This window comes from Dermacentor albipictus, chromosome 1 (assembly GCF_038994185.2).
Source record: "Dermacentor albipictus isolate Rhodes 1998 colony chromosome 1, USDA_Dalb.pri_finalv2, whole genome shotgun sequence".
Classification (NCBI taxonomy): Eukaryota; Metazoa; Arthropoda; class Arachnida; order Ixodida; family Ixodidae; genus Dermacentor; species Dermacentor albipictus.
In genome coordinates, this window is record NC_091821.1 from 511,792,387 (window position 1) to 511,806,549 (window position 14,163).

Below are 14,163 nucleotides of genomic sequence, written 5' to 3' on the forward strand. Positions count from 1 at the left end.
TTTCGAACGATACCAAGATGGTGGCGTTCGGTGACGGGAAAGACGAGTTAGGGCTCCGCGAACTGCAGTGATTTTACGCTATTTAAGGGGGGACACGGCTCTTTGCGGCGAAAAAATCGCGAAAAAATCGATTTTTTGAAAACGAGATTTTCGAGATCTACAGCTAATATTCCTTTAATTCACCAAGTTTCGAATCTCGGGGAAGAGTATTTCGATCGCAATATCAATTTATAACATCACTGTGAGCTGAATTCCGGGCAAAAACAGCCCTTTTTATCGCGGCGCGTAGCTCTTTTTCTACGCGCGCGATCGCAGCCATCTTGGTCTCGTTGGAAAGAGGAGCCTTCCTTCTTCAATTTCCCGCCAAAAGTGACTCCGTCGGTACGCCAGTGACGTTGAAATCCGGGGAGGAAATAAAGCTCGAACGCGCGATCCGATTCGTTGACTAGCGCACGTGACCAAAAACGGGTGCTGTGGTTGGCTGCGCGAGGTTCCCATCGTCTGCTCCACTCCGCAGGCGACGCGACTGCGCGTCTCGTAGGTTTGTTGGCACATGCCCAACGATGTCCGATCCACCGGGAAAGTTCGCCACGAGGTACAAGTTCGGTAAAAAGAAGAAGCGATCAGCTTATAACTTTCAAAAGCGCTCCATTCCTTCTGAGAGCATCGAGAGTAGCTCGCCGCCAACCGCAAATGATGCCGAAACCGCGGACGATGCCGAAGTAGGCCTAGCCAGCTCACAAATGAGTGAAATAGTTGCGGACAGTGGCTGCGTTCGGCGTGACACTGCAATGTTGCAGCGTGCGGATTTGTTGCAGAGGGAGATGAATGCTCAAAAAAAAACTTCTTGAGTTCTTGTGTCAACGCCAGCAACAAAGCGGGTGTTGGATTTGCTCACTCGCGCTGACGGCGTTGCAGCCGCGCCAGTCGACGCCGAGGCAGGCTTCGCTTTCCTCAGTAGGATTCCGTGAACGGACTGATGTCAAGTGCAAGGTGTGCGGCGGCAGCGTCGCAGTAGGCAAAAGCGAACGGTAATCTGGCCTCGCCATAAAGATCGTTATCACGTTCGCGTGTTGCGGCGATATCGCGTCGGCATGGAGCTCGATCCGCGTGAACGACAACCTTGCCGCGCGCGCGATGCAAGCCACCGGGAATCGGCGAACGGCGCTAAACGATGTTTTTGCCGCATTTGGGTGGCCGTGGTCAGAGCGACTACATTCCTGGTGGCTCTTAGCCACTTTCACTGCAAAATAATGCAAAATTATTTTGTACTTTTGATTAAAAGTGAATGTATTCCTTTTTTCTCGTTTTCTCAAAACACCGACTTTTCACTTGTACACAATGTAGGGTCAGATTTTGGAATTTATGCTTTAAAAATTTTCAATTCTGCTTTAGAACAGATAGTAGGGTAGCCACAATTCGAGCAGTAAAGATTGAATTGCTATAAAATTACTAATATTTGATATATCGAAATAGTATTCCTACCATTATGTTCCTTATGTTTTCAGTACCCAGGCATGTGCCAATACGAATTTCGTAGCGCATTTTTTCCCCTATTTCTGCAAATTATGAACAATGAATTTCATTTATCTTCAGAACTAAATGGCCTATTGGAAAATAATTACATATTTAAACTCAGCACAAAGGTCTTAACAAGAATCGAAAGTTTCATGAATATTGATGGAAAACATCATGAACATTATTAGAATTACAGTGTCCCCCCCTTAAAGAAGCGAAAGTTTCATTCTTGCCTGGTTGGACCCCTGTATCATCCTTGATCAATTTAGTATTCAAGCATTTGCCGTAATCACCATGAACATGTCCTGAAATGTTTTTTCTCGTTTTCTCAAAATGACATTTTTGATGGAAGTGTGGTTTTGGAGTGACGATATCTCTGGTTCTACTCATCTTATTGCAATAATTCTTTTTTCGTCAGAAAGGTGGACAAATTAGTAGTGCAGTAGGCTTAAGATGTGAACAAATATCATTACAGAAATTTTGAAAAAGTAATAATTTCTTCAGGGTTACACTAATGCCTTCTGCTTACAAAAGTTTGACATGCTGTAACTTCGGCATAAATCAGTTTAGAACATTCATTCTTGTAGCGCTGCAACCTGTGATCATTCAACATCATTTTGATGTGCCAGTCTCCTTCATTAACAGCCAGCATTGTAGAGAGAACTTGCCTCCAAATTAGTCCATACAAAAAAACACGAATTGCTTATATTTTGAAAAGTACTTGTTGCATGGGAAAACCAATTGAATATTTGAAATCAGCATGTCAAAATACATAAGTGATGGCAGTTTTATCAAATTGTGGCCACAAATAAAAAAAGAAAATTTAAGTGGGGTGTCCCCCCTTAAAGCTGTTTTCTCACCCTACGCACTGATAAATTAATTTTTGGGGGGCATTTTTAGTGCGTTTTCAGTCAAACCATTTTGATACAATCTAGATTAGGCATTGCAGATACCGAAACGCGTTATTGCCAGAAATCGATCTTTTTTTGCGATTTTCGCGGTCTGATTCCCGCATCCCCCCTTAACACTTTCCTGTCCGCGCCTATGCCTATCGACAGTATGTTGTCGATGGTTTCAACGTCGATTTTCTCCCGTTCGGAGCGCTTACGGACAGCTAGCGCCATCCAGCGCATAAAAGGACAACTATTTTTCAAGTTTCGGTATTGTGTTTCCTTTTTTGGCCGCGGGAGGGATTTTTAAAACGCCTTTTAATCGCGCATGACGAGCGCGCTTAGTTTCGGATATGGCGTCGACGTCGCGCGCAGCTGCTCCTCGGAAACGGCGAGTTTCGACGGATTCCGATGAGTCTGCATCAGAATTTTGTGATGGTGGTAGCAGCGGAGACTCGGGAGATGATTTTGACTCATCCGACTTCAGCACGGACGGTGAAAGTGCGTCAAGTAGCCCCGGAACGTCGACAGGTATCCGCCGGTAAGTTCCGTTTTCCACTCCGAGCCATTTTATCGCGGCCGCGATCAGATCTAAAGACATGCGGCGTGTTCTAAAGGCTACGGCTCTTATCTGCAGGGTGTCAACGTCGTTTGGACAGGACCACTTGTCGGCGGCGGCACAAAGAGTGGAGTTTTGCGCGAGAAGACGGCCGGGAGTCGACCTCGGCACTGCGCTCCGTAGTGCCGCGCGGCGCTTCGCAAGAGCCGTCGACTTCTTCGCGCTGTTTTTCACGGCGGAAATAATCACCGAGATATGCAGCATGACAAATAAATATGCGTGGATGCATATTTTGGAGAAGCAATCATACAGTGAGAGAGACGGGTCTTGGAAGGAAGTGACTCCCGATGAGATGAAGAAGTTTATCGGACTTCTCATTTACATGGGTATTGTGCAAGTACCGCGCTTGCACTGCTACTGGAACACGCGGAAATTATTTTCTGGTCTTCTTCCGCCTTCGGTAATGCCAAGAAATAGATTCAAAGCGTTGCTTGCATTCCTGAGTGTGTCCGACCCTGAGAAGACAACTGCCGCATCCCATGGCAAGCTGCATCGCGTAGCTCCGCTGCTGAAGCACATCAACGCCTCATCCGCCCAATTTTTCCAGCCTGATCGGAGCCTCTCCGTTGACGAGAGGATGGTGAAATCCAAAGGCGGATCCGGAATTAGACAGTACATGCGGGACAAAGTTATTAAATGGGGGTATAAATTGTGGGTTTTGGCGGACTCCAAATCTGGTTACACTGTTCAGTTCAGTGTATACACAGGAAAGCGTGAAGCACCTAGCGCACGTGGGCTGGCATTCGATGTTGTGACGCGACTGGCAGAGGACTACCTAGATCAAGGGTACATCATTTATTTAGACAACTTTTACACGTCGACATCCTTGTTCGTACACTTGTTGGAGCGCAAGACGCTTGCTTGCGGCACAACGCGCAAGGATCGTCGGGGCTTTCCAGCCGAGCTCAAGGACACCCAATGGGAAAAAAAAGCAAAGAGAGGAGATGTTCGCTGGCTACGGGACCAGGACGTACTATATTTACAATGGAAGGACAAGCGTGTTGTTCACATGATGTCGACAGCCCACACAGCCAACAAATTCGTACTTGCGAAGCGCAGAAGGAAAGTTGACAATAAGTGGGAAGAAGTATCGGTGAAAAAGCCAATGCTGATTGACAAGTACAATGTGGGCATGCTCGGCGTCGATAAATCAGACCAGCTGATTGGGACATACAATGTTCTGATGAAGTGCGTGCGTTGGTGGAAAACGCTGTTTTTCCACAGTATAGATATTGCTGTTGTCAACAGCTTTATTCTATTTGATGAGCACCGCCGGCAACATCCCGAAGTGCCTGAATTGTCAAGAGGTTCGCGCTTTGATCAGTTCGCGTTCAGGCTAGAGCTGGTAGAGCAGCTCATAGGGCTTGATCAGCAACAACATCCAGAACCCAAGGCTCCTCCTGCTGTTCCCGCTACATGTGCCCCTAAGGATCAAAAGCACAAGCCCCAGAAGCTACAAAGATACAGGAACTGCAAATTGTGCTATCAAGAACGGAAAGTGGAACAAAAAACGAACGTTTTCTGCGAGACGTGCTCCGCAAACTTGTGCTTCACCACATCACGCAACTGCTTTGTGCGGTGGCACGATAGCCACTAGGGATAACCTTTTCCTTTGTAAAAAAATAACTTGTGCAGATAGAAAGTTTATATTTGCAGGAATGTTGTATACGGCCTGTCCCTTCAAAACGTATATTTCGAAATTTTTTTATGTTGTCTTGGTGCAAAGCAGCATCGACGTTTTTGCGGAGTTTTCTCGTTTTTGTTACAAATTTTTTATTAAGTGATTTTTTTTCAATTAATTGGTAATAAATGTTTGCTTTCAAACGACACCATTAAAAAGCACATTCCCTCTTCTACAAATTGATACTAAACATTTTAATATCAAACAATTGGTGTAGCAGCAAAAAAAATGTTTACTAGACCACCCGAAAAGTGCTTATTTTCCCACGGACAGGAAAGTGTTAAGAAAATACCAAGAAGATGCCAAACATTTGGCACAGTTAGCCCAGTGCGTGGTATCCGTTGGTGGATTGCACATCATGGCGTTGTGCACAAATCCACAAACGCAGAGCATGGTAAATAAGCAAGCTGATGATGCTTTGTGCACCCGTGAGCCTACATGTTGAGAAGGTGTACCTTCTTGCACTTATCACACTTCCTCAGAGGGACGCTTCACCCGCATGATAAATGAGATCGCAGCCTCACGTGAATGGTGGATGATAAAAGTGGCGTATGAACGGAGCAGTATTTCCTACAAACTTGCGGTCCTGTCACCTTTTTTTCCATTATTGGGGGTGAGCTCCACCACTGGAAAAGCTGGCGCCACCATCGGTGTGACGTGGAATGAGGGATCATGTGGACATAGCTGCCCTGTCGGCTCCTTCGGAAGCGCCGAAGCGATCTGAAAACTAAAGTTTAAAGTCCCACCTGCACCGCGGTTCTGATTAAGTGGTGAGGCTTTCCCGCCTTGGGTGTCTTCTTGGCAACATTTGAAATCGCTATAATAGGTAGTGGCTGCCTTTGGAGGCGTGCAGCATGGTAGGCTACTGCTCAGGTCCACAGTGCTGGACGAACGCAATGAAGCCCGGTGTCAGCCTTATTCATACGTAGCCGTAAGGCAAGGAGCTGCGTGAAGCTTGGCTGGCGAAACTTAGAACCGGCAAGCAGTCATCGGCTACAACTCGGGTATACAGCAAGCACAGACGTCGGGAAGATTTCTGCTACGCTGTTGAGACTGCGCTATGTTCGGTGAGTAGCAGAAAACGTGCGCTGAGACGTTTGCCCACGCCCGCTGCCTGGCTAATGTCATGACAGTTTGGTCTATGAACTTGTTGATTCTAGATACTGGCAAGTTCACTGGAATGGAAAGGGAGCGGTAAGACGCACATTTAAAAAAAGGCATGGCATATGGTCATGTTTGTGTTATGAATTAATGCACTGGATTACGAAAAAGAAGCAGAGAGAAATCGCACGCTGAGAAGACCGATAAGCATACAGTGCAACACAAATTTGAAATAATATTGAAATGTCCAAGAATTTAGAAGACAAAAAAGGATTGAATCGTCGCAACGGCAAATCACAGTCGCTGTAGGCGTCGAAGTCTCTATAACGAAATTATTTTGGACAGTTCTTATAGCGTCCATGCAACAATGGTTGCTAGTGTACTGTCAAATGCTCATATGCTGTAGCCTAAAGCTCACGGCACGGTGCTAAAACGCGCTCATAGCGAAAGCAAAACATTGTGCAACGACATGCATGCATGCAGACGCACAGTCGGTAGCTGTGAACCCGTGCGATCGCTGCATTGAGGCTTCATTCTGTTATGCCCCATTCGGTTATAGACAGCCCACTATAAGAACATATTTCACATAGTTTACTCTCAGCGTTTGCCTACCTTTCACGCAAGAAGCCGTTTCGGGAGACCGCACACAGTGGCGTTCACTGTACATATTTGGTAAATAGATAGCGTCTGTAAACGATTCTGTGCTTCCAGTTCGCCCAAGATTGTTAGATCGACACTTAAAAACTTCCTTTGTTTTGTGAGTACCTACATAAATGTCCAGGAGGTCTGCCGCGGGGTGTTTTTACTGAGTGCGGCAAGTGAAACCCATGGGGAGTGTGCCGCGTGATCCCTCATACTATGCAAGGGAGGTGCTTCCGACAGATGGCGACTTCGTAACTCCTCGCCCCCAATAGCAGCTGTGATCAAACTATGGAGACCTTTGAGTAATTACTTTTTCCCGACAATTTTCAAGTCGAGATTTTAAGGTATCTGGAGTACGGTGCAAAAGCACTTCGAGATAAGAAGTGAAAAATAAATGGAGCCAGGAAAAAATTTTGGCTTAACCATTATTTCAAAATACAGCAGAACCTCGTTAATTAAACCCTAATTAATATGGAAAATCGGATTATTCGAAATCGTTAAAATTAAATTCAATTAAATTCTCGTTAATTCGGACAACTCTTGAAAGCTCAGCGAGCGGGGAGCGCTGCAAATGTACGATGCAAAAGAGCAAAAACGGCGCTAGCATCCAACTACAGCGAAAGTTCACTAAACTGAATATTCACTAGAAAGTGGAACAGCATAGGGCACAGCAGACATCCGAGTCAAGAGTGTGAAATGCAAGTTATGGAGTTATGTAAATCAATATATACGAAGTAAGTAACAGTTACGTTGCTGCCTATCTCACTTTGAAAAAAAAAAAAAAAACTTTTTCATTTGCACTGGTGCTCTTAAAGCGCAAGAACAAGGCTGTCCAGAGAGTCTATGTTTTTGTGCACTTCCTATGGCACAGCTTATTGCAGAAACACAAAATCTCCTAACTTTCCAAGGCATCCCACAGCCTCGGCTGGAGTTACAGGACTTGAATCTGCCTCTGCCATTGCATCCTCCTCGTGGCACTCTTCTTCTTCCTTGGGATGAACACTGGGAATAATTTCCAGATCTTATACTTCAGCTCAGGTAACGAACTCACTGTCACACTGCACACAGTCTTCAAACAAAGTGTTGCTGTCAATCGAGCTGTTGGCACACCTCTGTCCACATCCCGAGGTCGATCACCTCATTGCACTGTTCCTCTTACTCACTTCCACCATACAGGGGGGAAAGGCAGGACTTATCCCAGCATTTTCTAATTGTAGCCGGTGTTACTGTTACACCGCTGGAGAGGCAATTTGGGGGTGGCAAGCATTGGCTACGTCAGCACTGCAGAGCAGAAAACTTCGTTGACCTGATTTCAAGAATGAGCCTGGGTCCACTGATCAAGTTCGTCCAACTGAAATATTCGCTATTCAGAAATTCGTTTAACTGAGAGATTTTTCCATAGACTACATAGGAATACCACTGGGGATTTTCTAAGAGTTTGTTATTCTGAAATATTCATTAAACCAACGTTCATACAACTGAGAGTCTACTGTAAAATGAAGCGACGCAGTCTGCAACGCCATAGTCATCAGTGGAATCCGACGTGAATGACGGCAATGGCGGAACGCTTTGTGCCTTTAAAGCCCTTATTCCTGCATTTACTGCCACACATAACACCATGTCGGCCCCGTGCCTTCAAAACAACGTAGTCGCCATCCATGATGGTGTCAATAGTGCCCATATAGCTATCATATAACAAATGCAGTTTTGTCCACAGTTACTGCAGCAAATGGCCATTTCGTTTTGCGTGCACCAGCCGCATGCCTTCAAAACAGCAAGGTCACTGTCCATGATCGGATCACTGGCAGCCATGGTTGCGGCAAACAGTATCGTTATGACTCAGTACAAAGCCATGAAAAAATTTCAAACGCCAGCTACATCACGTTGCACTGACGATCTGCTCCACCTCACAGGCGAAAAAATAATCGGGATGTGCATGCGGCAGTCAAGAGCACCTCAAATGAACACGTGTTGCAGCGAGCTTAATCATTCATGAGATGAGAACTGCAGCTCCCGTGTGGCTTTTGTACAAAATAGGAACGGGACTTGCCAATTCATTAAGTAAACTAAAGCATGTTGACTTCGTAAGCATTGGTTAATTGCTTTCTTGATTCCCTCGATTATTCAGCATTCAGGTAGTTTGGACATTTTGGGGGAGCCGTGAAATTCATATAATGAGGTTTTACTGTACTGATTATGAGAAAGCGTTTGATTCAGTCGAAACCTCAGCAGTCATGGAGGCATTACAGAATCGGGGTGTAGACGAGCCGTATGTAAAAATACTGAAAGATATCTATAGCGGCTCCACAGCAACCGTAGTCCTACATAAAGAGAGCAACAAAATCCAAATAAAGAAAGGCGTCAGGCAGGGAGATGCGATCACTCCATTGCTATTCACAGCGTGTTTACAGGAGGTATACAGAGACCTGAATTGGGAAGAATTGGGGATGAGAGTTAATGGAGAATACCTTAGTAACTTGCGATTCGCTGACGATATTGCCTTGCTTAGTAACTCAGGGCACCAATTGCAATCCATGCTTACTCACCTGGAGAGACAAAGCAGAAGGGTGGCTCTAAAAATGAATCTGCAGAAAACTAAAGTAATGTTTAACAGTCTCGGAAGAGAACAGCAATTTACGATAGGTAGCGAGGCACTGGAAGTGGTAAGGGAACAATCTACTTAGGGCAGGTAGTGACCGCGGATCTGAATCATGAGACTGAAATAATCAGAAGAATAAGAATGGGCTGGGATGCGTTTGACTGGCATTCTCAGATCATGAACAGCAGGTTGCCATTATCCCTCAAGAGAAAAGTGTATAACAGCTGTGTCTTACCAGTACTCACGTACGGCGCAGAAACCTGAAGCCTTACGAAAAGGGTTCTACTTAAATTGAGGACGATGCTACAAGCTATGGAAATAAGCATGATAGGTGTAACATTAAGGAATAAGAAAAGAGCAGATTGGCTGAAGGAACAAATGCGAAATAATGACATCTTAGTTGAAATCAAGAAAAAGAAATGGGCATGGGCAGGACATGTAATGCGGAGGGAAGATAACAGATGGTCATTAAGGGTTACGGATTGGATTCCAAGGGAAGGGAAACGTACCAGGGGGCGGCAGAAAGTTAGGTGGGCGGTTGAGATGAAGTTTGCAGGGACATCATGGCCACAATTAGTGCATGGCCGGGGTAGTTGGACAAGTATAGGAGAGGCCTTTGCTCTGCAGTGGGCATAACCAGGCTAACGTCTGCCTTGCGTGCAAGAGGACCGTGGTTCGAATCCCGGTGCCGCGCAATTTTCCACTGGAGTAAAAAAAAAAAAAAATCCGTGCGTTGATGAAATTACATAAACAGGTCTGGAGTGTGGCCTGATCCCGTTGACCAGAACCGGTAACACACTCCCTCACCAGAGCAGTACATGGCCACCCTGGTGCAGTACATTGCCACAACCTCCTATATGAACAGAACAATCAGGTCATCTTTACTTGACAATGCCTATAGAACTTAGGATCAGAGAGCCAGTGATAGATTTGCAGCTGCTGGGTGCTTTCCAGAATTGTACTTTTGTATGATGCCTCGATCACTTCTGCAGCCAGGTGTGTGTTCCAGCCAAAGGGGCCTAGCGTACAGAGCTCATGATGAGGTTCTCTTTATGAAGGAGTGGTATGATAGATACGTTGCGAGCTATCGTGACAATATTATAACAGAGCGAACGCGCAATATGCTTCGTCGCGAGTTCGAGGTGACGGTGTGCGAAATGCCAGCCGCAGATACAAGGAGCCGACGCGCGATTTGCTTAGTCGCGCAGTTCGAGGCGCTGATGCGCAGTTCGCGGAGCCCTAACTCGTCTTTCCCGCCACCGAACGCCACCACCTTGGTATTGTTTGAAAGCTCGAAGTTTTGCCATTCCGTATCAGAATTCTTCGGTTGTCACCATCTTGTAACAAACAAACAAACGCAAAAGAAGCGTGGGTCTGCTAGAGGCGGTCACACGGGCCCTGCGATTTGTAATGATGAAAGCGGGCCTCCGTTTGGTTGCCATGTTGAAAAGCGTCTCGCCATTGGTTACTGCTGCAGCAGCGGGCAAGCTGGCAACTAAAGCGGACCACAGTTGTCTGCTTTGAAAACCATGCCGGCGTTTTCTTCGTTTGACACTCGCAGAATTCGGATTTATGAAAGCTCCCAGGTCAGTGATGGATCGTCGCTCGTTCAAAAAGAAATTTTAAAGGAAGCATGCCATCGGAAAACAAAAGCCGAAGCCTCCTACGGCGAGAAAAAGACGGTGGCCAGCGGGAGAAGCAGAGCACCCGACTGAACACGCGGATAACGTACCGCGTTATCATGCACCGTGGGATTCCAGCAGCGAAGCCGACAATCGCCCTGTGACATCGACACTGATAACCAAGCCAGTGGAAGACGTGCCAACGGAGGCTCTCGCACCTGTGCGTACGGCCGCGCGATTCAGCTACCGAGATCGCGTTGTTGGAAGCGACGCGGGTCGAAGGTCACCATCGCCGGCAGAGACGGTGTGCCATTTCTGACGCATTGTGCGACAGGGACACGCAGCCTGCGAGTGAGCCCAACCATCGACGAGCTACATACTGTATGGTGACTCAAGGCTCACCAGACAAATCGTCGCCCGAATGTCGCACGATTTAGATGCGCCTTGAGCTGCGTTTTGTGGCAGCGGTGACTGCAGAAGTGCAGGCATGCTCCGTTCGCGACTCCCTTCGCGCAGTGTCCACAACTGAGCACAAGTTAAATTTGATGGACCAGCAAGGCCAAAAACAAATTTCGGCCCTTTGTGACTGTGAGTTCATTACTGTGCAGGTTTCTGTGATGAACTCTTTGATTGCTAAACCCCTGTGCCCAAGATGCCAACAGCGTTCTGTGGGTGTACACTGCGCTCGGTCTGGCAGTGAAAATGGCGGTCATGCATTACTCCAGAGGGCTCAAGAAAAGGATAAAGAACGGCTGAAGAAGGCATCCAAAGGCCACCAAACAAAGAGGCAAAGGTGTAAGAAGATGCCTGACAGCAATGATTCAAAATATAACAGCCCTGGCACATTTTAATAAATTTGCAGTGCTTTTAAAACTTTGCAGCCAGTTTTTTCAATTGCATTTTTTTTTTTTGTCAAGAACCTCGCTCGTGGGAAGCATAGCACAACAATGGCTAAACCGATTTTGGTTCAGTTTGTTTTGCTGTGATCCACAAGCTGTGCTGTACTTAAAGACAGTCTTGAAATGTTTCTTTGTCTTTGCATTATTTAATTATTTCACAATAACTACATGGCTCCTTGCAGTGAAGCACAGTCATGTGCATGTTATGTTGAGCAAAAATTTATTAGCGTATAAAAAAAAAAAGAAATCGAACACTGTCTTCGTGTAGATTAGACATTTGGGCAAACATGCCAAGTATTCCCAGCTCCCTGTCGTGTTTTGTTACTGTGAGCTTTTCCACAAGCAAGGAACTTATAAATTCTTATAAAACAAGAAGTAATTAAGATATCCTAATGAAATTTTAGATTTATCTCTTTATTGCAATGTGCAGTGTTTGTGCCAAATTTCAGCCTTTTCTGTAAAGAAACAAAAAAGTTATTTCTGATCCCCTCCTCCTCCATTAAGGGGGGACACACGGGTCTTTGGCAGTGAAAAATCGCGAAAAAATTGAATTTTGGAAAATGCTATATTCAGAATCTACGTTCATTATTCTACTAATCTGCAAAGTTTCATATCTGAAACATATCTATTTCAACCACAATATCATTGTTTTGCATTAAAGGTACCTCAATTTCTGTAGATGTAGAACCAAAAACGGTGCAATTTCAACGACGTGCAGCTTCCGTGCTATAGCTCCGCTCGCGCTTGTTGGTATCATTTGAAAGTGCAGTTTTTCGCCTTCAATTTTCACGCGCCAGCACTTCTCTCCAGTCACCGGTAACTGTAGAGAAACGCCGCGAAAGAATGATGAAATGCCAGTCACTATTGGCTGCTCAGGGCACGTGATGAAAAGTGGCTACGCGATTGGTTGAGAGCATCATCTGCAGCGCGTCTCGGTCGCTTACGCAGACACCGTTTTGTCCTGTCGTCGTACGCGAAAGCAACTTGCCGCTATGTCAACGAGAAAGTTTGTGTGCCGACATAAGTACGGCAAGAAAAGAAGGTCGTCACTGATTCAAAACATCAGAAGAATGGCTGGAAGATTGAGAGGCACCGAGGGCGAACTGCAAATCGAAGATGAGCGACTGCAGGCATCGAGCGACAGAGCCGCCGAGCTGCGTGCACCAGGATTAGGCTTAGCAGTCTCGTCAACGAGTGACCCTGACGTTGGCCGCGTTCGTCATGATACAGTGATCCGGATGCCTTCAGATATTGATGAAGGTAGGAAAAGAGCCGATGCCAAAGTTTGAGAGCTTGCATCGACTGCAGCAACGCAAAGAAAATCGGACTTGTTTGCCGCGAGCGGTTCCGGTGGCTGCCCGCCTGACGAGACCAGTTTCACCGTGGTGTGTTTGGAATTGGTGAACACGCTTCTTGAACACCTACAGTGTAAGATATGTGGCGGAAACACGAAAATATGCCAAGAGGAGCGTGAATACGGCCTTGCCGTGAAGCTGTCACTTGTTTGCTCCAACTGCGGTGACAAAGCTACAGTTTGGAGCTCACCGCGCGTGAACGGTGATAAAAAAGTGAATCCGTTTACAATAAACATTCTGGCTGCGTGTGCCATGCAAGCTACTGGCAACAGACAAACGGCCCTCAACAATATTTTTGCCATTATAAACATTTCTCACCGCGGACTGACTGCACACGAAAACATGGCAAGCCTACCAAAAGACAGTTACGCCCACCGCGGCTCGTGCGACAAGAAAAGGAGAGTGCAGAAGCCGTACGGAAATGGTACAGCGAGCTTAGGCTGGACAATCCCGGGAACATCGCCGTGTCCTACGACGGGTCTTGGATGACCCACGGGCATTCCTCCCACATCGGAGTCGGCGCGGTTATTGAACTTTTTTCGGGGCTTGTCTTGGACCATGTCGTACTAAGCAACTTTTGTGCTGGTTGCAAACGAGGACCACAAGCTCATGACCCTCTCTATGAAGAATGGAAGGCCCATCACGTATGCCAAAAAAATACGGACAAGAAATCTGGCGAAATGGAGGTTGAGGCTGGCTTTGTTCTATTCAGGAGGTCTTGTGAGAAGCACCAGCTCAGATATATGACAGTTTTGTCAGATGGGGACAGCAGGACCTTCCTTGCCCTGAAGGAAGCTGAAGTCTATGGGTATATAGATAGCCAAAAAGAGAAATGTGTCAACCATGTGCAGAAGCGCATGGGGATAGCCCTCTGCAATCTCCTGGCAAAACACAAGGGCTCGAAACCACTAGGTGGAAAAGGGAGGTTGACTGGTGACCTTGTGAACAAACTCAGCTCGTACTATGGCTGGGCAATCAAGTCGCACAGTGATGACATTGCTGCTATGCAAAAGGCTGTGATTGCGAAATATCACCACGTAGCATCAAATGATAGTCTCTCCAATCACAGCCTTTGTCCCTTTGGTCCCAATTCTTGGTGCCGGCAAAATGCTGCGAAAGCTAAAGAAGAGCCAGCACCAAAACATTGTTATAGCCTTTCCGATCATGTGGCGAAAGCTCTGCTGCCTATCTACGAGCGGCTATCTGATAAGAAGCTTCTTGAGCGGTGTGTGCGTGG

The 14,163-nt window shown here is 46.3% G+C and overlaps 2 protein-coding genes across 3 annotated transcripts in view; both read left to right on the forward strand.

Moving 5' to 3' along the window:
• shep (alan shepard) overlaps positions 1–14,163 on the forward strand; it is a 208,501-nt gene that overhangs the window by 46,366 nt on the left and 147,972 nt on the right. The window lies entirely within an intron of this gene.
• LOC139054681 (piggyBac transposable element-derived protein 4-like) lies at positions 3,251–4,700 on the forward strand. The gene has a single exon (XM_070532238.1). It carries the CDS (start codon positions 3,251–3,253, stop codon positions 4,622–4,624), a length of 1,374 nt encoding a protein of 457 aa, XP_070388339.1. The 3' UTR covers positions 4,625–4,700.